The following is a 27,622-nucleotide window of genomic DNA, read 5'->3' on the forward strand; positions in this document are numbered from 1 at the left end:
TTTGTCCTTGTTTTATGGCTGCTTTATTCCTGTTCCAAGTTTTGTTCTTCAAAATCCAGATCGAGAGCAGAGGATTAGCTTGCTCATATTAGACTGCAGAACTTGTCTTCATGATACATAATATGGCATACTCTAAAGGTTGAGGATTGGTCCATTTGTTCCCATCTCTTGTGGGGAACACAAGTATCCTGTTGCATCACTCTGGATTTGGATCAATCTAAAGTACTCTTACCTGTATAGACTTGTACTTCAGTTAAGATTACTGTAACAATTTTATTGCCCAGAAACCATGTCACGTTCAGGTAATTTAAACTTTTTAGGAGTACAGGAGAACCTCTATCTGTGAGGCAGGGGGCAGTATCAAAGTCCATATAAATTGGGAGTTAGGTTCCCAGACTTTAAAAAATCACCAGAAAACAGGCCAAATAAAGTGCCCTACCATGCTCCACTGGCCCTCAGGAGTTTAAGGATGCTTCCCTACAAGTTGACAAGTCGCTGAAATTCTGCAGAAAATCATGGGGCTTTTGCCTTTTAAAAGAACCACCATAAAATGGCTCCTGGAAATTACCTCCAAAGTCATTTCCAGCCACCCCTAACCATGGATGGTGAATCCAGATAACGAGGCTCTCACAAGTTCTGCAACAAGTTCCAGAATTCAGTACAGATTCTCCATTTTATCAAGTTAGAAAAACAAAGCTTTTCAAATTGCACTTGTATAGGACAAAGAAGAGCCACATGACAAATCTCAAACAGTTTTCAATTGAGACTTGGTCATTAACATTATTTTAGCAATTGCAACATCTTAAATCATAGCAGCATGAACTTCACACATCAATATTTGATTAATTTTAAACTGACCCAGCACTTCACTGAGCATGTCTGGACATGAAAATTGACCCACCTATCCCCCAACCTTCATTATTCTAGTAGAAGTTGTAGTTCAGATTCTGTAGTGGAATACAAATAGTTCCTCATGGCACGTTCCACAGTTTCATCTTTGATCAAGTAAAAATAGTTAACTCTGGTTATTTTGAAAATATACACTAAACCACTGATCACGTGGTGAATTTTTCACTTCTTAGCTTGACCTTCCAGTAAGTCTTTAGCTTCATTGATTTTGGCTGCAACATATGGAGATCCACCTAGCAAAAAAATATGGCTGACATCACAAAAGAATTTGTCCCATCCTTTCATATAACATCTGTGTCACTGTTGAGATAAAGGCTTCTGTTTCAGTTAGCCATAGGAAAAGCATTCAATGATGGCAAAACCCTTCACTCTGTCAGACAACTAAGTAAAGATGGGCTACACCCAACTAATTCTAAAGGGGAAAATAAGGCTTTCGGTTGAATTGGGAATGACCCTATTTTCCCCTTTAGAATTAGCGGCATAAAAACTAAATAAGGAAGTAATGAGCCAATCCCTAAAGGGCTTCTCATCCTCCCGCCCCCAACACACACTTTAGCTCATTCTAGATGAGCAAGTAGCATATGTTAATCCATTTACAACAAAGAAAGCTTGTTTTTTTTATTTACCTTTATCAGGGTGATTCAAAAGCATGATTCGCCTGTGAGCTTCTCTGATTTTCCCTTTATTGGCTGTAGGACTAGTAGTTTAAAAACAAGGTCAATTCCATTTTTAATAAACTTCAAACAATGTGAAACACTAACAAACTATTTGGAAGGGCTAGATTTCTGTTTTGCATAACAAGGACAGATTTTTCCTATTTGCACCACCACAGCCCATTCATGTAAGATAGCATAACATTCCAGCAGTCTAAAAGAAAGGGAGATTTACAGATGGACTACTGATTTTTCTGCAACTGCATGAAAGGTTGGATGAAAATGTTTCCTCCCCTGCCCCCATTATTGACACACTCTCTTCTTGGTGTGATGGATAGTGACAATTTCTCTCCTCACCCATTTGTTTAAGAACTTTGTAGCATACAAGACTCAAAGAATCAAACTTAGGTGATTTGGAGGTTGACCACCAACCCTGAACTCTGGAAACACTTGCTGACATTAAGAATTGAGTTACAGCCCACTTAGTTTAACAAGACTGAAAAGCAAATAAATTAAAAAACAGAAAAAATGGCATTATTTGAGTAAACTGAATGTACTAGGCATGGTAACCCAGAGATGGTCACTAAGAACCTGCATATTTAGAAAACACCCTGGTTTTTGTTTTTTTTTTTACTTGGAAGAGAAACTTTACCTTACTCCTAATATTAAAGCAGCTTCCCGCTTGCTCATTTTAGATTCAAATCCTCCTCTGTAATAACCACTGAAGGCCTGAAATAAGGTACATTGGTATTAAAAAAAACCTGATAAGCAAAATCACCACCAAGGAGCAAGAAAACATCAATGTTGATGCAACTGTGTCAAATAGCATGCAATATGTTGCCATTCAATTTGACAATGCTGTGCAAGGAAACAGGATAGTAGTCTCAAAGGTTGTTCTCCTGACCATGCTGGGGAGGGCTGGCAGGGAGGCAGGCTCTCACCTGCCTTCCCACACACGAGCACTGCCACTCACGTGGTGCCACAGCGAGCAGCAGAGCCAGAGGAGAGGAGGAAGTCCTTTGGAATCCTACAGTGCACTGCCCCAGCCTCCGTTCTCTTGCTGCCCGGCTTTGTGCACTCGGGCTGCAGGTGGTCCAAGTGTGCATATGGCTGGGAAGTGGGGTGAATGGGTAAAAAACCCAGGCTACCCTGGCAAAGACTGCCGGAATAAGGACCGATCTCTGTGCTCCACACAAGCAGGCCTATCTGGGTAGGGCTGCTCGTGTGAAGAACCTTTCAGTTTCTCTGCCTCTCCATCCCTAATAACCTCACTTCTCAAACCATTTCTACACAACTGAGAGAGCAAACTCATGTATATTTGTTTTTTTGCACATGCCTCATTCCCATACCTTACAATTACCAAGTATAGGTTTTCTGATGGAGGAATTGGAGATTTCGTTAAAGCACAAAACCGTGCTTATTGAGCTGTTTGGGGCCACTGTCAGATAACAATTACTAGAGAGGCAAAAGAAAATGAACTTAAGTAGAAAATGAAATAAAACCAACTCACAGATTTTGGTAGAGACTGAAGAGCCTGTTTTACTTGTGGTTCCATTTGCTTCATTGCTTGCAGTGCATAACGACCTTGAAGGAAATGAAGAATTCAGTAACTTAAATAATGATCTGTGAGTTCTGTAGGTGCAGCCAATCCTGTACGAGTATTGCATCCAAAGAAGAAAATGGATAAGCATCAGGGGCAAATGTGATGCACAGTAGTTCAATGTAAGACAGGCTGCAGGTCTGCAAGGAGCCTCAAGTGTCCCTGAGACAACAGCACGCTACACAGCCAAGCAGGCACAGAGAGCTCCAGACAGTCTTGGAGGAAACTGATTATCTTGACCCATTTCAAACTGGTCTCCGGGCTGGCTATGGGGTGGAGACTGCCTTGGTCGGCCTGATGGATGATGTCCAATTGGGAATGGACAGAGGAAGTGTGACTCTGTTGGTCCTTTTGGACCTCTGGGTGGCTTTCAATACTATTGACCATAGTATCCTTCTGGAGCGTCTGAGGGGGTTGGGAGTTGGAGGCACTGCTTTGCAGTGGTTCTGTTCCTACCTATCAGGCAGGTTCCCGATGGTGTCTCTTGGAGACTATTCTTCAAAATCTGAACTTCTGTATGGTGTGCCTCAGGGCTCCATATTGTCTCTGATGTTTTTTAACATCTACATGAAACCACTGGGAGAGATCATCAGGAGATTTGGCGCAGGGTGCTATCAGTATGCTGATGACACCCAAATCTATTTCTCCATGTCAGCATCATCAGGAGTGGGCATAAACTCCCTAAATGACTGCCTGGAGTCAGTGATGGCCTGGATGAGGAATAACAAACTGAGACTGAATCCAGATAAGATGGAGGTACTCATTGTGCAGGCTCAGAACTCAAGAGACTATTTTGATCTGCCGGTTCTGGATGAGGTCACACTTCCCCAGAAGTAACAGGTACGCAGTCTAGGGGTGTTTCTGGATCCAAGCCTCTCCCTGGTCTCCCAGGTTGAGGCAGTGGCCAGAAGTGCCTTCTATCAGCTTCGGTTGATATGCCAGCTACATACGTTTCTTGAGATGAATGACCTCAAAACAGTGGTACATCTGCTGGTAACCTCCAGACTGGATTACTGCAATGCGCTCTATGTGGGGCTGCCCTTGTACGTAGTCCGGAAACTACAGTCGGTCCAGAATGCGGCAGCCAGGTTGGTCTCTGGGTCATCTTGGAGAGACCATATAACTCCTGTATTGAAGGAGCTACACAGGCTGCCGATATGTTTCCGGGCAAAATACAAGGTGTTGGTTATAACCTATAAAGCCCTAAACAGCTTGGGCCCTGAGTATTTAAGAGAACATCTTCTTTGTCATGAACCCCACTGCTCACTGAGATCATCTGGAGAGGTCCATCTGCATTTGCCACCGGCTCGTCTGGTGGCCACTCAGAGACGGGCCTTCTCCATTGCTGCCCCAAGGCTTTAGAATGCGCTCCCTAATGAAATAAGAGCCTCCCGATCTCTGACAGCTTTTTAAAAGTCTTTAAAGATGCATCTGCTCGCCCAGGCTTTTAATTAATATTGTTTTAATGGTTTTAATGCTGTTTTAAAATATTGTTTATAAATTTTTAAATTCTTGTAATGTTTTAAACTTTTTGTTTTAACTAATGTCTTACTTTCTGTTTTTATTTTCTTGTAAACCGCCCAGAGACATAAGTTTTGGGCGGTATAAAAATATGTTTAAAAAAATAAAAATAAAAATTCACTTCTCTTCCTTGAAAAGCCCTTTCTGTTTGGAGGACTATGTTCCTGAGGGTTGTGCAGCCCTCAGGGACATATTCCTGCACATGGAAAGCCCTTTAGGAGGGAGGAGAGAAAAGTCAAAATTGCTCCCTTCTCCCCCTCCGCTCAGTTGTGTAATGTGCCTTTGACACATGGATGCTCTAGGCTCCTTGAGGACCCATAGGCCTTCTTACTCCGACCTATTGCTGAGCTAGTGTGGTACAGTGGTAAGAGTGCTGGCCTAGGACGAGGGAGACCAGAGTTCAAATCCCCATTCAGCCATGATACTAGCTGGGTGACTGGGCCAGTCACTTCTCTCTCAGCCTAACCTACTTCACAGGGTTGTTGTGAGAAGAAACTCAAGTATGTAGTACAGCGCTCTGGGCTTCTTGGAGAAAGAGCGGGATATAAATGCATAATAATAATAGTTGGTCACCAAGATTTACTAGTGCAGCAGGCTGATAATTAAAATATAATTACTTTTACATGCAAGTGCAATCCAGCGTACAACATAATACCGTATAGTGTTCAACATAATGCTGAGATCACTGTTCCCTCTGGTCTCATCACAATTTTTAAGATTAAGCAGAGGGCTCTTATTTGAAAATACCATCTTTGTACCATTTTCAAGGTGCAGAAACAGACAGATGCTCTTCATCTATAGAACTGTCTGTTAGATCCCTAAAGACCAAGCAGCTTTGAGAAACCATGTACAGTGGTCCCTCGACTTACAAACTACTCGACATAAGTATTTTTCGAGTTACAAACGGCAGTTTTAGATCCGGTTTTAGATGCGGTTTTTTTGACTTACAAATTTTTAGATGGGGTTTCCTCGACTTACAAATTTTTAGATGGGGTTTCCTCGACTTACAAATTTTACATGCGGTTTCCTTGACTTGCCTGCCTGTTTACTGCCTGTTTATTCTTGAAAAGAAATGTTCCTGTGCAGTTTGCAAGCCTTACTGGGGGTCTGGGTCTTTTTTCTAGGCTCCGGAACGCATTAATCCGTTCCCAATGCATTCCTATGGGAAACCGCTTTTCGACTTACGAATTTTTCGACTTACAAATGTGCATTCGGAACGGATTAATTTCGTAAGTAGAGGGACCACTGTATAAGCATAAAAGTTTGGGATGCCAGAATTCAGCAAGTATGGTATGACTTGGACCCTATCATCTCCAAGTCAGAACCCTCTGGGGCAACTGCAAGTGCTGGGGGCACTATGATTTATTCACTCTTGTCAGAAGTAAGCAGTGAATGGGAGTCCCTCCCCCATCCCTCTCTCTCTCTCTGAATCCAAGCAGGATTTCTGCCAATAGCAACTGAAAAAAACACCTGCTAAATTTCTGTCATTTAAGCCAATCCTTAGAGCAGTCATAGGGCCCTGTTACTAGGCAAAAGAGGGTGGCATGGATAAGGAATAGAGGATATAGCACAACTAACAAACTAACATTTTCACACTGTGAGCCCTTTGGGGACAGGGAACAATCTTAATTACTTTGTGAATTTTGATGAAAAGCAGTATATATGTAGTAACAGTATTATCAGTTCTCAACAAGCTACAGATTGTTATGTCTAGGAGCCACATGCATGCCATGCCAGAATCTCCATACACTCACCCACTAGACTCATGGCTTATACAAGGTGTGTGCAGACACAAGAAAACAAAGTAAGATTAGAAGAGTACCCAAGTTCAAACAATTTGAGGAACACTAGTTTAGGCTTCTCACAGTTTTAGGTTTTGAATATTCATTCCTAAGTAATATTGGTAGCTAACCAGAGTCCATGATATCAGAAAACATAGAAATTGAAATCAATATTTTGAGGAAAGAAAAAATTGCTACACATACTAAAATACCTAGGTTAGCCACAGTTTTTCTACTCATGGTCATCATCCAATGTAGCCCTTGGAGACTAACTTGCTACCCAACACTGTACTATAGTGACATCAATTTACAGTGCAACACTACTCAAGTAGTCAGAAATACAGCATACAATCCAGACACAAACCTGCGTATCCAGCAGCAGCTATTGTCAGACCAACTGCTATCATAGTACTAGCCTGAAAAATGGAGAAAGCAATAGCATAAACTGGAGAAGCAGCAATTTCAGTGCATTGAGTACAGATAATACTGGGCCTTAAATGGTTTACAACATAAAAAGAAAAGCACATTTTGAAACTGCCATAACATGGAAGGGATACATATTGCTTCCATGTTGCAGAGTGCCTTAATTGGTAGCTTTCAAACTTTTCTTTCATTTGAAAATATACACAGGAGTATCTGCTGACAGTTATTTTTGGGCTAGGGGTTAAATCATGCAACATAGATATGTGCAATTACTGATACATGAATACACTTATTGTTCTGTTTATAAGAACACAACATTTGAGTTCTACATTTAGCTCTCATTAAGTTCTCAAGGGTTATGTGTCATTCAGAAGTTTACATGTATCTGTTAGGTTAGTTTCTGATCTTATAAAGATAATCAGGCAAGGTCAGCCACTGGTGTGTATCCTCACTATCTGCCACTCAAAAAGACATCGCCTTGAATACAGAGATTCCATTTAACTGGCATATCTAGTACCTAACAACAGACCAATCCATCCATGCAGCCTAGGTTCCTACTCCAGACACAATATCTTCATATACAGACAGAATATTTCCTCCCTCTTTCTCACCTGATAGGGTGCATGCTCAGGATCATTTAGATTGTAGAACACTTTATAAAGATGAAATCCCCCACTAATCCCTTTTTAGGTTTCAGTATTTAAGCAAAGAGACCAAAATAAAGTCAACCCCAAGTGAAGTTGCTAATGTTGGGGCCGCCGAGGTTAATGACTGTAAATTGAAAGGCACGGGGGTAGTGGTTAATCCAATTCATGTTACCAGTGAAGAGAGCCAAGGAGTGTAACCTCAGAGTGTTGGACTAGGATGGGTGAGAATTTGACTCAAATCGCTATTAAACCATGACATCTGCTGGATAACTGAGATAGTAATCTACCTCACAGGGTTGTTGTGAGGAGAGTAGTGTGAAGGGACAAGCAGTGGCAGCACCAGGGGGAAAAAAGAAGGGGCAAAGAACATTTATGGGTGGGCAAAATATGTCCCACATATTAGATTTCTGAAACAGAAAGCGGGTAGTGAAGGCAGGCCATTTTTCTGGAGGGGAGCACCCTTGGGGCAGGGAAGAATTATGTAACCAGCCCTGAGTGAGCTCCTTGGAGGAAGGAAAAATATACAAGTAAGGTTACTATCTTTATGTTAGCTGCATTCCATACAGTGGGGTTGACTTCTGTGTAACTTCATGCATGCGCCTGACTTGTTCCTCACCCACTCAGCCATGAAGCTCACTGGGCGACAGCCAAAATCACGCACACATACCTCACAGGGCGATTGCGAGGGTAAAATGCTTAGGGAAGAACTAGGAACACTGGACAAGCAAGCAGCCAAAAAACAAGAACAAAACTCCACCCCCTCTAATCTATGTTGATCATCTGGGTGCAAACCCCAAGAGAAGAGAGCTGGTCTTGTGGTAGCAAGCATGACTTGTCCCCTTAGCTAAGCAGGGTCTGCCCTGGAGACCATAGGGACACATGAGGTTGCCATATACAGAGTCAGATCATTGGTCCATCTAGCTCAGTATTGTCTTCACAGACTGGCAGCAGCTTCTTCAAGGTTGCAGGCAGGAATCTCTCTCAGCCCTATCTTGGAGAAGCCAGGGAGGGAACTTGAAACCTTCTGCTCTTCCCAGAGGGGAATATCTTACAGTGCTCACACTCCTAGACTCCCTTTCATAGACAACCAGGGCAGACCCTGCTTAGCTATGGGGACATCTTCCATTGCTCACGCTTGCTACCACAAGACCAGCTCTGGGAAGCGCACCTAGGATCTAAGTTCCCTCCCTGGCATCTCAAAGATAGGGCTGAGAGAGATTCCTGCCTGCAACCTTGGAGAAGCCGCTGCCAATCTGTGAAGACAATACTGAGCTAGACAGACCAAGGGTCTGACTCAGCATATGGCCGCTTCCTATGCTCCTATAGGCAAGCCTCGCTATACGCAATGGAGATTGCACCCAGATGATCGACTGGGACCAAAGGGTGGGGTTTTGTTGTGTTTTTTTGGCTGCATGCTTGTCCTGTGTTCCTGGGGCGGGGGGGGGGGGGCGAGGAAGGGGGCAGTTGCCCCTCCCCACCCCCACTGAACCAGTTCCCACTGAATTCAATGGGGCCTATACTCCTATGGGAGGGGCGCCATACTTACGCATGCTTCAAGTAAGCTTGATGCCTACTTCCGTGTCATACTGCCCGGGCATCCTCCTCATCCTCCCCCCCGGGGTCTCCCTCAGACTGGGAGGACACATTATGGCACGCTTAGCTAAAACTGCTTTCTCGCCCGCCCCTGGCAGGGGACGGACAGCTGGTCTCAAGCAGAGGCTCGAAGGCTGCCCTCTGGGAGGGAGTCGGAGCGGAGACCCTGCTTCAGTGTCCACTCGTCCTCTGGCACTCACCATGGCTGCCGCTCGCTTGTTCCACCGAGGCAGGTGGGCTGGGGTGGGCCCTGATCCGCCCCCGCTCGCCGGATGACCCACCCCCGACCCCCAGCGCCGCTCCGCTACCTTGAGCGCCCTCCGCGAGCGAGTAGCAGCACCCCGCCGTAAAGCAAAGAAAGGCCTCGCCGGCCGCTGACGTAAAAGAACGAAACCTCTCTCTTTCTCTCCCCCCCGCCCGCCCGCCCGCCCGCCCGCCGCGTAGGCGGGAAAGGGAATTAAGAAAAAACGAGCGGGCGGGCGCGCGCGTGTGTGAGGGCTGGCCGTGTCACTGTTGGTTAGGCTGGGAGGATTGTTCTCCTTTGGCGCGCAGGGAAAGTTGTGAGGAGAAGGGCGGTGGGGCGGGGGCTTCTTTTAGCCTACTTACTACTTGTAGGTTGCTAGTAGGCTTATAAGATCACCAAGCTGTGTATATGTATGTGTGTGAGTCCGTCTCTGTGTCGTCCCACTCCCACACCCCCCCATCAACTTCGCAACACCTGGACCAATATGAACCAAATCAGGTACAGTTATAGGGACACCTCTATGGCGTAGTTTGTGATTGTGTCATCCACCCTGATCCAAGGTGGCAGACACGTAAACTTGGGAGGCACAAGTGGGCAAACTTGTGAAACGCCTAACCGATTTGAAACAAATTTGCTACAGCTCTAGGGACACATAGGGAATGGGATGCCCAGTTGGCATGGTGTGTGATGATGTCATGCACTCTAATTCAAGATGGTGGCCATGTGAACATCTGAGGTGCAGACAGGCTAATTTGTGGACTCAATTTAAACCAAATTACGTACAGTGGCAGTGAGAGACACACAAGGACATCTCAATGGCGTAGTTTGTGATGATGTCATCCACCCTGATCCAAGATGGCGGACAGGTAAACTTTTGAGGTGCAAGTGGGCTAACTTGTGAACCACCTAACCGATTTGGACCAAATCGGGTACAGTTGTAGGGACACATAGGGACACCTCAACGGCATAGTTTGTGATGATGCCATCCACTCTGCTCCAAGCTGGCGGACGTGTAAACCTTGGAGGCACAAGTGGGCTAACTTGTGAAACGCCTAACCGATTTGAACCAAGTTTGCTACAGCTGTAGGGACACATAGGGATGCCCATTTGGTGTGGTATGTGATGATGTCATCCACTCTAATTCAAGATAGTGGCCACGTGAACATCTGAGGTGCAGACAGGCTAATTTGCAGACTTTCTAACCGATTTAAACCAAATTATGTACAGTGGCAGTGAGAGACACACAAGGACACCTCAACGGCATCTTTTCAAGATGATTCAAGATGGCGGATGCATAAACTCTTGAGTCGCAAGATGGCTAACTTGTGAACTGCTTAACTGCTTTGAACCAAATTTGCTACAGCTGTATGGACATATAGGGATACCCCTATGGTGTAGATTATGATGATGTCCACCCTGATCCAAGATGATGTATGCATGAACGGATGCATTTGAGGTGCAAGGGATCTAACTTTTGGACCTTGATTTGAACCAAATTTAGTCCAGTTGTAGTAGAAACAGTGAAAGGAGTGTAGTCTGATTAGTTCTTACTAGAACAACTTAAAAAAAAAATTCATTCATTCGATTGCTATCCTTCCAAAAAATGGCTCAGGGCAGTTTACAATTCAGTTCAATTCAGCAGTTAACAAGAAGGTAGAAATCTAATTCATGTGTAGCCAGTTTCAAGATACCAGTGCCTGTAGTCATATATATATGTTGAAAAAACTGGTGTACCTCATTCTTGGCAGCTTATCAAAACTGTTTACCCCTAGGGTTGTTAGTCCTCAGGTTTTTGGCCAGCTCAGGCTCTCTGGAGGGCCATTTTTGGAGGGCCATCTCAGGCTCTCTGGCTAGGCTGCCAGTGCCAGAACTTGGGTTTTGGGTCAGGTTTTGGGGCGCCACCTCCAATTGCCTCTGAGGGCCTTCCTCAAAACTTGTGGCCACATGTTCCGTTCAAACTGGAGTGTGTGCTGCTACTACTACCACTATTCATTAGGGGTGTGCAGAGAACTGGAACTGGTGGTTTGGTTTGAATTTGAACTGGTCTTGAACTGGGGCTGCTGGTTCAAGTTCTGGTTTTATCAAACCGACCACTGGTCTGGTTTGAATTGGAACCGGATGCAAACCGGTTCGAATAGGTTCTGCCATAGGGAATAATGGGGATTCAAACCGGCCCATTATTCTCATGGAAAGCTCCTAGGGACAGCAAAATGGGTTGGGTGGTAGGCATGATGAGTGCTACTACCACCCAACCTGCAAAGCAATCGGGTGATTTTTTAAATGAATTCCCCCCCCCGGGTCAGTAGGTCAGCCGTAACATAGGGTAACATGCAAACATAAGGGAATCTCCCAAATCAAGTAGAATGAATAACATAATTTGATGGACAATATTTCCGTCACATGCTACAGCTGTCTAAGGGACATAAAATGTAATCCATTCATACTGTATAATCATGCTGCAGAAATTTGCTGTCTCACAAACTTCTTGCTGATCACAATTACCTTTAATAGATTTTTGTAATAATTGTAGCTGTATATATGCCCAATAAAGTTATGGTCTGTTCTCACTCTAACTCTCTCTCTCTTTCACACACACACGCACACACACACACACACACACACACACACACACACGAACACCTACCACGTCCCAACACGGCACAAAACAGTCCAAAAAAGAATCACTTTCCCTGACCCAGATTCTGCCAGCCACACAGTGCCAGGTGCGCTGCCCACACTTCCATCACTGCCACAAATGTCTCTCCAGACAAACAATTATGACTCTTAAGCAACAGCAGGACCTTTTTAAACACAAAAACATAAAGAATAGCCCTGCTGGATCAGGCCCAAGGCCTACCTAGTCCAGCATCCTATTTCACACAGTGGCGCGCCAGATGCCTCTGAGAAGCCCACAGCCAAGATGCCATGCCCTTCACCTGCTGTTTCTCCCCTGGATCTGGTATTTTAGAGGCATCTTGCCTCTGAGGCTGAAGGTTGAGGTGGCTGGAGATCAATTATCTGGAGCTAATTGATCAACTCCAGCCAGTTCAGTTCCTCCCTCCTTGCAGAAAGAAATCACGGTGCTGGGGTAACTGAGAAGTTACAAAGTAGAACAACCGTCCTCTTCATTTTCAGCCACATAGCTAAAGTAGAACAACCTATAATCTTCACCACATTTTGACTGAATGTACATCTAGAATGCAGATTCCAGGCAAAGCACAGAATCAGACCACTCTAAGTGTCTGGAGTAAGTTGGCCTCAGGTTGAGCGGTGCCCTGGCTGACAGCCTGCCAGGCTAACACGTCAGGGCACCAGTCTACACTAATAATGGACCATGGGTGTGTGTGTGCGCATGTGTGCTCGTCTGGCTGTGCTCAGAGAAAAGGTTAGCAAACAATGTACAAACCAATTGCACAATGCCCTGCTTGGCACTGCTGCAGGGCACAGGCAGTGCATCCCTGCCCTTGGCAAGGTGCCAAAACATCCTCTATTTGACCCACAGGGTGGAACAAATGGATGGAAGTGCTGGCTGTGTTGGTGCTGCCAGAGACACCACACGGCTGGACTGGGAAATAGTGGTGGTGGTGGTGGTGGTGGTGGTGGTGCTGCTGCTGCTGCGTTTGGACTGCTCACTAGAAGTAGACACTCCAGCACCCTCCTCCTGGTTCAGATCCAGCCTGCTCTCCTCTTCCTGTCTAAACTCTTGAACCAGAAGGGCCCTCTACCTGGGCAGCTCACCAGGGGCAATGGCATTGCCCTTCATAATTGGGTCACATAGGCAGGCCAAAACATGCTCTGCTGATTGATGCAACTTCATGCTGAGCCGATTCACCACTCCAGTCCTCAACCACCCTGCCAGGGCACGTGCTTCCCCAGTGGTTGGTGTGATCAGGAGCTCACCTATTATTGGGAGTAGGCTGCAATATGTGAACAAAGTTTAAAGGTAGGGCCTTTTATAACCTGTCATGGTGTACATTACAGGCCAGTCGAGGTGGGGGAAGACTGCTTCTATGCCTGTAGGATTCAGGGGTTGTAGGATTTAAATCCACAGTCAGATAATCATGAGGGCTGTGAGCAGCATCATTTTATGCCTCCATGTAACCTGACATTCCCTGGGGAAATCTGCCTGTGGGGCTGCTGCCTGCTGCCTCTGTGTAACATCTGTGGGGAGTGTGTGCAGGATTGGGACCAGCTTCTGGGTGACTCAGCTGTTCCTCGGATCATCTGCCCAGCTTTGGGCTTTATAGGAATGCTGCCTGTGGTGGTGGGCCTGCCCCCGGCAGGGTCATCACCAGCAGGGCAACACCAAAGGGGGTCACCCCTTTGGGGGAGTCACTTCGGGGGATAACGAGGGTGAGGGCCAAGCTGTTTGGCTCAAGATCCCTCGTGGGTGTGTAAAGGAGGGTGGGTATTATAACTGGGCTTCTTTTTGAAATTTTGGGTGCGTAGAGTTTTAATGTGTCTGGGTCTGTCTGGAGATGGGAGACAGGGTGTATCCACTGTTTATGGGGCAGCTATTCCAGTGGTGGTGGGGAATAGAAGAAGTAACATTGACAGTCAGTAAGCTGTTGCAGGGGAAGGGAAATCAGAAACTTAATTGCTGTCTCCCCTTCAGGCTGTCCTGCCAGCTCTTTGATCTTGGAAAGCAATGCTAACCACCCACATAGCCTAGTCTTGCTCCTTTGTAATCCCAGGTTGGTTCAGAATAAACCTGAAATCATCCATAGCGGCCATGATGACTATGGGCAAGTTCACATCCAGTGGAGTTGTTCAGGGTCATGAAGGGGCTAATATGTGCCCCTTCCCCCTTGAATCAGTACTTGGAACCAACTATTACTCGCGGTGACATTTTTAATGAGTTCTTTGTGGACAAAATCACTCATATTCGGGCCGACTTGGATTCAAACTCCACAATTGTTACAGAGTCTGATGCCGAGGTGTCCAGCAGCTCCTCTTATGTGATGACCCTGGATCAGTTTCACTTTGTGACTCCTGAGGATGTGGACAAGTTGCTTGGAATGGTGCAGCCTACCACCTGCCCTCTTGATCCTTCCCTGACATGGCTTATACTATCTTGCAGGGAGGCTGTTGTGGAAGAGATTATAAATGCTTCTCAGAGGAAGGACAGGATGCCTCCTTGTCTTAAAGAGGCAATCATTAGACTGCTTCTGAAGAAGCCTGCCTTGGATCCCTCAGAGTTAAATAATTACAGACCTGTCTCCAAACTTCCTGGTTGGGCAAGGTGATTGAGAAGGTGGTAGTCTCCCAGCTCCAGGTGGGCTTGGAGGAAACTGATTATCTAGACCCATTTCAAACTGGCTTTCAGGTGGGCTATGGGCTGGAGACTGCCTTGGTCGGCCTGATGGATGATGTCCACTTGAGAATGGACAGAGGAAGTGTGACTCTGTTGGTCCTTTTGGATCTCTCGGTGGCTTTTGATACTATTGATCATAGAATCCTTCTGGAATGTCTGAGGGGATTGGGGGTGGGAGGCACTGCTTTGCAGTGGTTCCACTCCAACCTTATGGGCAGATTCCAGATGCTGTCTCTTGTTCTTCAAAATTGAAACGGGAGACGATTTTGACCTGCTGGTTCTGGATGAGGTCATGCTGCCCCAGAAGGAACAGGTACGTAGTCCGGGGGTGCTTCTGGATCCAAACCTCTCCCTGGTGTCCTAAGTTGAAGTGGTGGCCAGAGGTGCTTTTTATCAGCTCCGGCTGATACACCAGCTGCATCCGTTTCTTGAAATGAATGACCTCAAAAACAGTGGTACATCTGCCATTAACCTCTAGGCTGGATTACTGCAATGCGCTCTATGTGGGGCTGCCTTTGTACGTAATCTGGAAACTGCAGTTGGTTCAGAACGCAGCAGCCAGCTTGGTCTCTGCGTCATCTAGGAGAGACCATATTACTCCTGTGTTGAAGGAATTGCACTGGCTACCAATACGTTTCCAGACAAAATACAAGGTGCAGGTCATTACCTATAAAGCCCTAAACAGCTTAGGCCCCGGGTATTTAAGAGAACATCTTCATAGCCATGAGCCCCACCACCTGCTAAGATAATCTGGAGAGGTTTCCCTGTGGCTGCTGCCAACTCATCTGGTGGCTACTCAGGAAAGGGCCTTCTCTGTTGCAGCCCTGGACTTTGGAATGCACTCCCTGTTGAAATAAGAGCCTCCCCATCTCTGGTAACTTTTTAAAAGGCACTGGAGACACACTTATTCACCCAGGCTTTTAATTAGATTTATAGTTTTAAATAATTTTAATACTGGTCTTCAAATGTTTTTAATCTTTTAAATGATTTTAATTGTAAATTGGTTTAATGTTTTAAATGATTTTAATTGTAAACCACCCAGAGATGCAAGTTTTGGGTGGTATAGAAATTTTTTAAAAATAATAAATAAATAAATAAATAAATAAATCTGACAAGCCGAAGTGGCAATCTGTAATTTATCCCTAGGATTTTTAAGAGCCCATATATTTAGCATTAAGGCTTATGGTGCGCATGGATTTCCCATTGCAGAATACATTCTGTGTAGAGAAAAAAATTCTCAGGTTCCTGTGATGTACATACTGCTGTGTGAAGGCCTCTTCTACTTCTGGGTTTTCACACAAAGCTTTCATGCGATGATCCATTGCAAGAAAATAGGTTTATGACGTGGGGAGGGGTAACAGTTCATCATCAAGTTTATCAGGTAAGTCTTCTACAGATGTAATGAATGAATATTTACAGAGTACTTGCTTGTGCAAAGGCTGCCAGCATAACAGCATACAGGTTTTTCAGGCACGAGAGACAATACAGTATGTACATTGTCCAACTTTTTTTTTTAAACAAAAAAACTTTCCCCACAGTTACTAGGACCTGCTAGAATGACAGAGAAGGGGTTTTGCCACCAGGTATCCATTTAAAAGCCATAAGGCAGAGTCTTGAACCCCTCAGTAATAATTTGTTAGTCAAACACAAACCTCTGTTTTCCTTAGAGGCTTTGTTTCAACCTTTTGCTTCTGATGATTCCATTCTGCTCCATCATGATCTCACAAGCAGGGCCCTGGTGAGGTCTGAGATGTAGGTAAAAGCCAAATCATTACGGCTATCAAAATTAACCTTCTGACTATTGTCAGTATTCAAAGTAATTCACTTGACTTTTATACAAGTGGTTCCCCCAGACAGCTTGTAGCCATAAGATTTAGGGCCTGTGCTCACGAACTCTGCAATGTACTGATCTGAGGGCACTTTTTTTTTGAACTCACCTAAAAAGTCTCCAGTCAGCAGGTTGTACTGCCCCTCATGGCTCACAAATATCACAGAATCTTCAAGTGAGAAATGGCTACCTTGTCTGCAGGGAAGAAGCCCAGAAAAGCTTTCCTCCCTGCAGATGATCCTCCAGGCTTTCCTGAGCAGGTGGATCGCCCGCCCAGATGAGTACCAGATGCTGATGGTGGGTCGGGGTGCCTGGTCATGTCGCCCTGTGTCATCCTGCATTGCTCTGCCCCCAGAAATACCAAGTGCACAATCCATTATGGGAAACCCCCCTCCCTGGGCTCCCCTCAATCTGGCAGCTTCAACTGCCAGATGATTAAAAAAAAAAACGCTCCCTCTCCTAACCCCATTTTAGAGGGCGGCTTCACAGGTGGGTTTGCCACCATGGTGCCACTGGGATTGTCCTGATCCCAGCAGTTCACACACATGTGCAAAACTGGGCTAGTTTTCCCTTAGCCCAGCTTTGCACATGTATGTGAATAGCCTCTCAGTGTCATGGTATAAACAGCAATCCTGCAATCTGTCTAGCAGGTGGTAGAGTTCTAAACGTGCATAGGCTGTAGTAAAAGAGGCTAGAAAGACGTTAGTTGTGCTTGAAGTTTTTAAGCAGTCTTGCTCAGGTCCCTCACAGTACTGGTATTAGGCAGATTTGTTCTCTGAGCAAATTTACCCCACAAAGAATTTAAAAACAGCTTGGCAATTTGGTGGTTTACAGGGTTGGCTGCAATCTGATCATGGTGCAAAAGAACACCGTATTTTGTTTCATAACCACAAATGTCTTTCTCTTTGTCCTCTGAACACACACAGTGCTGGGAGAAACCGGATGCTTCCCCCTTCTGGAGAAGATACATGTTAATATATTGTGAAAATAGTTTGTCAGATTTCTTTTCAAAGTGCCACACTTCATAGATTTTTGCAACCCTGTACCCCTTAGCTTCAGCGATGCTAAGCTCTACCGTACACCAGGTCCTTACCAAGGCAATCTCATCATTGTGGGCTCATGATTCCATTTGATGGCTTTTGCAGAGGTCCTGCACAAAGGAAACATGAGTTTGCCATCCATCTCGACAGGTAAATCGGAAAAGAAGAGTCCACAAAGTGGGTATACTTTAACTTTGACAATACCAAAATAGTTAGAGAGTAGTCTGAAGTTCTCATATGTTATTCTGGGATGTCCCACTGGGAATTGCTTGGTTTTTTGTATAAAAGGTTAAAGACTTGTTAAAAAAAAAAATCTTTCTACTCATCTCTGCCTTGTAATATAAATGACCCCAAGAGGTCCTACCTACAAAAAGAGCATCTCTAGGTTCCAGAGGTTCGGGAAACTGCTTTGCTCGTATGAAACTCTGCACTGTTTTTGAGCATTTCTTTCCACTCATGTTCCCATACAGATGTGACTTCAAAACCCAGCTTTTTTTTTTTTAAAGCATAGCTGCTTTTCCCTCTATGGCATTTTGAAGAAATTCATATGTTTTTGCCAGCATGGGGTGTTAGACCTGCGGAGACCACCACTTGGGACAGCTGTGCCCAAATCAACCATTAATTTAAAAGGCTGGTTTTTTTGTAATCAATGACAGCATAGCCATCCAAATGATATTCTAGGGCGTCTGATTCCACACCCTACAGGTCCTGGGGAATCTTGACTTTAAATCCCCTGCTCTTCAAAGCATGCTGAATGCGAATCTTTTCTTAATCTTCTATGTATGCTAACCTCTGGATAGCAGGTGTGGAAAATCTTTTAAATTGCCTGTGATAATTATCAGGAGCTGGTATTGCAATCTGGTATTCCTTATGAAACATGAAGTGAAACAGTTTTAAGCACATGGTAGCCCATATGAAACATTGTAAGGGGTCAACCCCCACAGATTCATGGATAGTGCACTTGCTCTTCTGCACAGGAACAATCTGTGTGGTGACTTCTAGAAGCTCATGTCTATATTTTGTGCAGGCCTGCTCTAAGATGTTTCCATTTTGCCTGCAGTAATGTGCCAATTCGTTCTGCATGTCAAAAGTGTTTGACTTGTTCTGTTCATACCATTCCAGGAACGCTGCCCTTTTTCAGCGGGCATCATGGATTCAAAACCACAGAATTTTACATTTGGCATCTCCTCCACATAATTCTGATTTTCTTTCATTTTAAAGAAATGAGGAAAATGCTCTTTGGACTATTGGAATCACATGGCTAGACAATTGTGCTAGTGCCATTGGTAAATGACAGAGGGAATCTATACATTTTAGATCTAAGCTTTTATTATTTATTTATTTTTATATGATTTATTTATTTATTTATTTGTTTGTTTGTTTGTTTGTTTGTTTATTTGTTTGTTTGTTTATTTATTGGACAGTTTTGACTGTGATACACAGCAACTTCCCCCCTTGTGTAGTAAAGTAAAGCTTTTCTTTTATCAGTTGTTTTAGAACCAATATTCAGTCATAGCTTCTGGAATTATGAGACAGGAAGGAACACTTCTTACAGTGTATGTCGCTAGTGAATGTGACTCTCCATAAAATTCCCAACCTTTCCTAGTGGAGGGCCATTGTTTCTTGCTATACTTTTGAAGCTTTGTGACTTTCACCTTGAAATGCTTTTGCAAAAATGTAATTAGGAGCATGGATCCCATCTTCTTTAGTACATTCAGTCATATTTTACAGATATTTCAGGTTTCTGAATTGTCCCCATGAAGCACTCATGTTTTTCAAGGTTCCCACAATAATCCCAACAGACTCTGCACTGTTTCCCCTGGCATTCCCGTTTCTCTCTAACTCTACGTAATGCCCACACTTCTTACAAAGTTCTCTCACTGAACAATCCACTTTTTGCTCCGCTGCAAGTTTATGTGTCTAAGCAGGCATGGGATCTACCTTGTAGCTTGCATGTAGAGCATCTGAGTATTTGGCTCACTTTCTGCTTTCACACTTTGCTCAAGTGGCAATGCCACATTAACAGATAATCATGGGAATGTGTATATGGAGTGTGGCAAGTTTGACAAACGTTTCCTGCCCCAAAGAAGCTTTTTACATTCTTGATCCCATAAATAATGTTCACAGTGAAGAAGCATAAAGCATGCTTGAGTGTACTTCTGCTTGGGGGGTTTAAACACCCTCCACCTTTTTCACCCCAATGAGCTGCAGCTTTATTGATCTGTAAATGCCATTCAATTGAGGCTACATCAAAGAGAGTAACCTTTTTCTGATCTCACCAGCCAAGATTATGCAAGTTCCTAACACTGTATATTATTTCTGAAGCAGGAAGGTTCTCAGACATGATAGCCACAAGTCCCCCTGCAAACAGAGATTGGTGTTAGGAATATTGACATCAACCAGGTGTTGCTCCCCTCACCCCATGATGGCACTATAAGGTATAGATTTTAGAGGCCTTGAGTTGCCACCTCCTGGAGGGGAAACGAGGACAAATAATCTTAAAGTAGCCTCCCCAAAGATTTCTGCATAACTTTGGAGCAAATTACTAATGGCTGTTAAAAATTCCTCAGCACTCAAAAGCAGTTCTGTGCCTTCTAACAGTACACAAAGGGTTAGATATACCACTCCTCGTAATCTGAGCTAGACAAAGTCATCTGCACTATTCTCTCATTCACAATATCCAACAATTCCTGAATGGCAGAATGCATCCTAGCAACCATTTCAAGATAAGTGGGTGCTTTATCCAGATTCACAAAATGAAATTCCTGATAAATCTCTTTTACAGAGCAATGACCAAAACAATGAAGAATGAACAGTATGTATTTGATACACAATACTTTGCCATATTTTCATACATGTAAATTCAACACAATTCCTGCCAAGTAAAAGTTTGTATACTAAAGAAAATTAGTACATTGTAAAAGTTCCTTTTCAAATTAATATTAACAATTTCTCAGTTACCATGTGTAGCTATAGTTTAAGGAATTAGAGTTATGTACAGGATCTCTACCTTCAACATACTGCCCGAAAGACTAGTATAAAATAAGCATCATATTTTAGATAGTCAATTTTAAGAGCTGAAGAAACTTTATCCGTAATCATAATGGATAGTCTAGCAGATGTAGATTTAATCGATATTATTATTATTATTTGATTTCTATACCACCCTTCCAAAAATGGCTCAAGGCAGTTTACACAGAGAAATAACAAATAAGATGGCTCCCTGTCCCCAAAATGCTCACATTCTAAAAAGAAACGTAAGATAGGCACCAGCAACAGTCACTGGAGGTACTGTCCTGGGGGTGGATAGGGCCAGTTACTCTCCCCCTGCTAAATAAAGAGAATCACCATGTTAAAAGGTGCCTCTTTGCCCAGTTAGCAGGGGATATATGCTTTTTCTTCCAGTTAAAATTGATTATAAGTTTAGCTGCTGTATTCAAAAGACTGAACAACTCTACAAAAAGCTGTCAACCTTTCCCCTGGAGGATTATCAAGTAAGTATACAAGCGGTTATAACTCTAGTACTATATTCATTATTTTCGTTATGTGCTTATGTATCCTTAACCAACATTTAAATACATATGGACAGGTCCTCCAACAATGAAAAAAGTGTGAATTTTCCCAAAACTTTTCCAATAGAGGGGGCAAAGGGTAGGATTGGTTCCCCCCCAAAAAAAATTACAGGTGTAATATGCCATCACAACATATTTTGAAGTGTTCCTCCTTGATATTTGATAAGGATGTTATAGAGTAGGATTTCCACATATTATGCCATCTATGTCCATTATTTATTTCGCAGGGTCTTATGGGGGATTCATGTAACAGCAAGTCATTCAAAATCGATAAGACCTTTATAATTTGGATTGTTATTCATAACAAGTTTTGGAGTGAGAAAACATAGGAATTTTGGACACTAGCATGTGAGAAATTTTGTTTTATTCAAGCCAGGGTAATTGTGGGTCTTTTGTCAGAAGTTCTTTAGCTAGCAGTTTTCTTTGCTTGTTCATAAACATATGTCGTCTCACTAGATCATTTCTTTTCCAACAGTGGAAGGTGGTTGGCGACATAGCTGGAGGAAAATATTGTCGTCAGTGCAAAGGTAAGATAGGCAAAGGTAAAACCATCCACATTTAACTCCATTTATCCCAGATTAAGATGGTGCTTGGTAAGTCAGATGTCTTTTAAGATAATCCTACAGCTTTGCCTGCTATTGAGTAGGGTGCTGATTGGGCTGCAGTGCAGGATGTAGCATAAATGAAATGTAATGTCATAGGTGAGGCCCTAGCATCAGACCCACAGGCCAGTCACACACCCCTCCCTTTCTATCTGGGATCAGCCAGAGAAATTTGAAATACCCATTGCCCATTCACATATCTTTCTGGGGACATCTAAACCATGGTCAAGTCATTAGATGTGAGTGAGTGGATGGGGATGACAGAATGCTTGCATCCCTACATCTGTATTGCTCCTCCTCTCTGGATTCACAGCTGCATTATGGAACTGGTTCAAGATTTTAACAGCTATACTTCATGGTGTGTGTCCTCTTTACTAGTATGGCGTGCTGAGAGAGGGAATGTGTGTGCTGTTGCTGAGCTAAGCAAGGAGGATTAGTGATATGGAGTTGGTAGGGGAACAGAAACAGCAAAATGGAGAGAGAAGGGGAAACAGAGATGGGGGATGTAGAGACATATAGTGATGTTGAGAGAAGAGTGTGCTGTGGAATGTGGAGAGAATAAGGAGGGGGTAGGTGATAAATGGGGCTGCACAGAGCCCTGTATGAGACAGAAGAAGAGGGGTGGCTAAGAGGGTGGTAGGGAAAGAGAGGGGCTATTAACAGAGAGGGGATTCCAGGAGATCTGTAGTGGTGCAGAGAGAGAACGTGTGCAATATGATTCACAAGGCAGGAGGCGGGAGAGTTATCAGAGAATGGGTTAAGAGAAAAATGCAGTTAAAGTGGTAACAATGTTTTCTGATGGTTAATGTAATCATTTGGCCTTTTAAATGAGTAAAAATATATAGAAGTTGCCCTTGTCATAGACAATGCTGCTCTGATTTAGGTAAGATTATTAATATTTCCCTCTATTCGTTTTTAGTTGCTCCTTAGAAAGAGGACATGGACTGTGCAGGCAGATGTATCACAGCATAAAGCTCTGGTTATTCAGTGAAGCACTAGAGCAGTGATGATAACTTTCTGTTCACTGCCACAACTTGCTGCAGTTGTTTGCATTGCTACAGACATGGTAATGCAAAGCATGGACGTGCAAGCAGCCAAACAAAAACAGATTAAATGTAAAATCCACAACTTGCTGCGGTGGAATAGATGTGCTCCAACAAGTTCCCAAGGCCCAATGTGATAAAGCAAGTGTACCATGGAGGACATGCCTTGATATTTTTGATATTTAATTGCTGTAAAAACAAACACCCAATGCTGTTGTCATGGCCCCAGGCCTAGAAGCCCCCTAGTCAGAGGAGAATGCAAACAATTCAGGGGATGAGTCAAGGTGGGAAACTATGACCTGAGGAGACACCCGTGCCTGCATCCTCAGACTCAGGGGTCAACTCCTCTGATGTCCAGCCTGCTGGAGTAGAGGCTCCCCAGTTTTGCCAGAGTCAGTGCCTGTGGAATAGATTGTTGCCCTTTAAAGCTCTGGCAATTCCTACAGGAAAGGGGGCATAGTTAGGAGTCAGAGCAGGGCTACTTCAAGGGTCATTTGGGAACCACTCTTTGCTGAAACAACATCCCCCATCCTCTGGTGGATGTTCTGCACACAGCTCTGTAACTGCTATACACGGAACTCTCCCACTCTTATACATTAGATCAGGGGTGGGGAACCTTGGCCCTCCAGCTGTTTTTGAACTACAACTCCCACCATCCCCAGCCACAATAATTGTGGCTGGGGATAATGGGAGTTGTAGTTCAACAACAGCTGGAGGGCCAAGGTTCCCCACCCCTGCATTAGAGAAACACTGATCCCTTTCAGCTGGTTTCTTACTCTCAACCACTTAAAGGGACAGTACCTTAAAATCACACAACCACATTTCTCCCCTTCTTAAATAAGCTTAATACACACATTTACATTACATAATCCTTGATTCATACTGGTAAGCGTCTTGCACGAACTGACCACCTTTCAGCTTCCCCTTCCTTTTGATCCTGCTCATTTTCCCTTTGGATCATTTGGACCTCTTCTACTCTTGATTGAAATCCAGCCACTGAATCAGAGCTATTGGGCACTATCTGTGAAATACCACCTTCCTCCTTACTCACAGAAGCCAAATGGGAAACATTCCACACTCTTCCATCCACACTCTTGGAGAGGAGAGCTGGTCTTGTGGTAGCAAGCATGACTTGTCCTCATAGCTAAGCAGGGTCTGCCCTGGTTGCATCTGAATGGGAGACTTGATGTGTGAGAACTGCAAGATATTCCCCTCAGGGGCGAAGCTGCTCTGGGAAGAGCAGAAGGTTTCAAGTTCCCTCCCTGGCTTCTCCAAGATAGGGCTGAGAGAGATTCCTGCCTTCAACCTTGGAGAAGCTGCTGCCAGTCTGTGAAGACAATACTGAGCTAGATAGACCAATGGTCTGACTCAGTATATGGCAGTTTCCTATGCTCCTATCTGACAACTGATAGGTACACTTTCCATTCCTTTCAGTGCCTTTGTGAGGAGCTGTAAGTCTACTCTTCCCTTTTCCTCCAATTCCTGGTTTCTTGACATGTACATATGAACCACATTTGAATTCTCACGCTTTAGTTCTCCCAAGACTGATCTATATGTACTCTGGACACGTTTCTTTTCCACCCTTCTCATATTCTGCTCCGAACAAATCTCTGATCTTGATTTTATTACCCCAGCCACATTCAATTTAGTCAACATCTCTCTCTCATGCAACAACTCTGCAGGTGACTTGTGTTAATTTTTTTAATTTTTATTTTATCTTTACATTTATATTCTGCTCTTCCTCCAAGGAGCCCAGAGAGGTGTACATGGTTAAGTTCCTTCTCACAACAACCCTGTTAAGTAGGTTAGGCTGAGAGAGAAGTGACTGGCCTAGAGTCACCCAGCAAGTATCATGGCTGAATGGGGATCAAACTCAGTCTCCCCAATCCTAGTCCAGCACTCTAACCACTGTACCACACTGGTATAATCAACCAGTACACCACATCATTTAATGCATTATGTGTAGCTCTATATACCTGCAAGAGTTCAGTAATAAAGGTCTTCCATACTTTCCCTTCTAGTCTTGCTGTTTGTAAACTATCTTTTAAGGTTTTGTTGAACCTTTCATTTTCCCCATTTGCTTGGAGGTAATATACAGGTGTTTTACATATGATATTACATTCTGCTAGAAATGTTTTGAATTCCAAAGAGATAAATTGAGTCCAATTATCAGAGACCCTCTCTTTAGGGTTTCCTTCCCCACTGAAAATGCTGGAGAGAAATCTTATGACTACAACAGAAGTAGCTTGTGATGAAAATGCTACTTCAGGCCATTTACTATAATAGTCAATTAAAGTAGTTGCATACTGACAACCTACAGAAGCCACATCCAAAGGGCCTACAATATCAATGGCTACCTTTTCCCAAGCAGCATCTGGAAGTGGCACTGGCTGTAATGTGCCAGTAATGTGGCACTGGCCCTTGTTTCTGCTGTTTTGTCACGTGACTGGCAAATAGTGCATGCTTTTATTGCTGCTTCCACTTTGGAATCCATTCCTGGCCACCAATATAAATCCTGCAGTCTTTGTTTAGTTCTCACCACTCCTTGAGTATCATGTGCCAACTGTAGAAACATTTGCTGTAATTTTTCTGGCACAGGCAGTTGGTATGCCCCCCCCCCCCGCAGCACATATTCATCCTGCACAGAATCCTATAATAAGGTAGTAATACTGGCTCAATCCTCCTCTTATACTTAGGCCACTTGCCAATCATGTATTCCTGCAACTTCTGCTGAACTGGACACATTCTGCATGCAGTCTGAAATTGTTCTTGTGTCACTGCCATAAGCACATTATTTTATTTATTTATCAAATTTGTACACCGCCCCAAACTTTCATCTCTGGGTGGTTAACAATAGCATAAAACCAGTTTAAAACATATACAAAAAACTTGGAGGTAACTGCCACTACTTCCTCATCACCCCATCAACCAATACCTCCAAAAATGGCAAAGGCAATTGAGATAAACAGTCAGCTGTCATATTATGTATTCCTGGTCTCAGGGCTATCCTTAGAGAGCCCTGGCAGGGTGCAGGGCCCAAGGCAAGTCAGACAGTGTGGGGCCCCCTTCCAGTTAATTCTAATGGGTGTTAAAAGAGCGGGGCTTGGGGTGGTCACCCTGCTTGCCATGCCTCAAGGACAGCCTTGCCTGGTCTATATTCCATCTCTTAAGTAAAAGAAAGCAATTTTGCAGACCACCTAGCAATATGACTACCTGCTCATCTCATTCCTTTTGTGATCAATAATGCTATTAACGGCTTATGATCAGTATGTAGCTTGAACATCTGACTCTGCAAATAAGTTATTCATTTTTCAACAGCCCACACACATGCAAGCACTTCCTTGTCAACAATTGAAGATTTCCTTTTCACATCAATAAATGTTCTTGATGTGAATGCAAGTTCTCTCTACATCCTCTATAACTTGCCAAATGCTGCAATAAGCCTCAGCAAAAGCAAGCTTTCAGTCCTTCTTGGTTATGTTGAACCAGTCTGTTATTCTTTCCTTCACACTTTCAACATGACTTCATCATATGGCTCCTATCTGTAGAAGCCACAGCTTCTACTTCACTCCTTTTATCCAAGCTCATGGTTTTAGCTTCTGCCACAGCTGTCTCCAATTGTTGCAATCACTATAGCTTTTTCCAAGGTCAAGTCTATCTCCAGCAGCTCATGTTCTCAAATACATAACACAGATGTTTTCTCAATCAGTTGGTCTCTAATCATTTCATTTGCCATTACTCCAAAATTACAAAAGCCTACCAAGTCTCTTAAAGCAGCAATGTATTGTAGTACAGATTCTCCACCTTTCTGTTCCCACTGCCAAAGTTTATAGCAGTTAGCTACCACATTCACTCTTGGCACAAAGAAGTTTAAGACTGAGAGTGCAGTCTCATATTTATCATCTGCAAGTGGCAGGGTATAAGATGTGTTGACCTTCTGTTCCTAAACAGTGGAGGAATAAAGCACATTTTCTTGCTTCAGGAATCTCTTCATTCCTTATTGCCAATAAATAATTCTCAAACATCCAAATCCAGACAGAAAATGCAACTGGTGGCTCACCTGGGCTCTGGAGAAAAGGCACTGGTGGATTCATTGCAAAACAAGCCATCCCACTTCATCACCAATTTATTCTATCCAGGACACACAAGCAATAATAAGAGCCATAAATGTTCTTTATTATAAGCAGTCTTCACAAGACAGTACAAACAACATCATAAGAGCAGTGAGTCAAGGAAGAGCAAGACTAACTCTCATTACTTTCAACTCTCTTTTATACATTCTGATCCCTTTCAGCTGGTTCCTTACTCTCAACCTCTTAAAGGGGCAGTACCTTAAAATCACATCACCACAATACTACTGCAGTCTTATATTTAATTTGTCCCTGTGAGAGAAATCTTATTTTATATTTACAGAACTCACTGCAATTGAGTGAGTTCTTATGAGGCAAGGCTACAACACCTGGGGCTATTTAGTTTAGAAAAAAGACGACTGTGGAGAGACATGATAGAGGTCTATAAAATCATGCATGGTGTGGAGAAAGTGGATAGAGAGAAATTCTTCTCCCTCTCACATAACACTAGAACCAGGGGTCATACCACGAAATTGATTGCCAGGAAATCTAGGACCAACAAACGGAAGTACTTTTTCACTCAACGGATAATCAACTTGTGGAATTCTCTGCCAAGAGATGTGGTGACAGCCAACAACTTGGATGGCTTTAAGAGGGGTTTGGATTGGATAACTATGTGGAGGAGTGGTCTATAATGAACTACTAGTTGGAGGGCTAAAGGCCAACTCCAGCCTCAAAGGCAGGATGCCTCTGAGTGCCATTTGCAAGGGAGTAACAGCAGG

General features: G+C 43.7%; 2 protein-coding genes across 7 annotated transcripts in view; one reads left to right on the forward strand and one right to left on the reverse strand.

Annotated features, from left to right (window-relative positions):
* Positions 1–26,962, reverse strand: DNAJC19 (DnaJ heat shock protein family (Hsp40) member C19). Of its 3 annotated transcripts, XM_053306528.1 has the most exons (6): positions 9,328–9,528; positions 6,829–6,880; positions 3,073–3,146; positions 2,215–2,291; positions 1,536–1,606; positions 1–1,142 (listed from the first exon to the last, which is right to left on the reverse strand). In XM_053306528.1, exons 1-6 carry the CDS (start codon positions 9,328–9,330, stop codon positions 1,072–1,074), a joined length of 348 nt encoding a protein of 115 aa, XP_053162503.1. In that variant the 5' UTR covers positions 9,331–9,528; the 3' UTR covers positions 1–1,071. The 3 variants fall into 3 exon arrangements, with proteins under 3 accessions (XP_053162503.1, XP_053162504.1, XP_053162505.1); XM_053306529.1 differs by lacking the exons at positions 6,829–6,880; positions 9,328–9,528 and adding an exon at positions 26,831–26,962; XM_053306530.1 differs by lacking the exon at positions 6,829–6,880 and having other exon boundaries at positions 9,328–9,532.
* Positions 9,648–27,622, forward strand: part of SOX2 (SRY-box transcription factor 2) — a 724,618-nt gene continuing 706,643 nt past the window's right edge. For 2 of the 4 annotated variants that reach the window (XR_008318939.1, XR_008318941.1), the window contains exons 1-2: positions 9,648–9,869; positions 21,601–21,652. Coding sequence is in view for 1 of the 4 variants with exons in the window: in XM_053306526.1 (XP_053162501.1) it covers positions 20,943–21,047; positions 21,601–21,652 (157 nt within the window). In the remaining 3 variants the exon portion in view is untranslated. Of the gene's footprint in view, positions 9,870–18,707; positions 21,048–21,600; positions 21,653–27,622 lie in introns of those variants that run through there. The other 2 variants (XM_053306526.1, XR_008318940.1) reach the window with 2 other exon arrangements.

Source organism: Hemicordylus capensis, chromosome 3, assembly GCF_027244095.1.
Source record: "Hemicordylus capensis ecotype Gifberg chromosome 3, rHemCap1.1.pri, whole genome shotgun sequence".
In the NCBI taxonomy this organism is placed as follows: domain Eukaryota; kingdom Metazoa; phylum Chordata; class Lepidosauria; order Squamata; family Cordylidae; genus Hemicordylus; species Hemicordylus capensis.

Excerpts from the sequence above, each read along its gene's own strand:
- DNAJC19 (XM_053306528.1), bottom strand. Across the intron at positions 3,147-6,828 it reads AGCTGCTGCTGGATACGCAG|GTCGTTATGCACTGCAAGCA; the intron begins GTTTGTGTCTGG and ends ATTTCCTTCAAG. Across the intron at positions 1,607-2,214 it reads GCTTTAATATTAGGAGTAAG|TCCTACAGCCAATAAAGGGA; the intron begins GTAAAGTTTCTC and ends TTAAACTACTAG.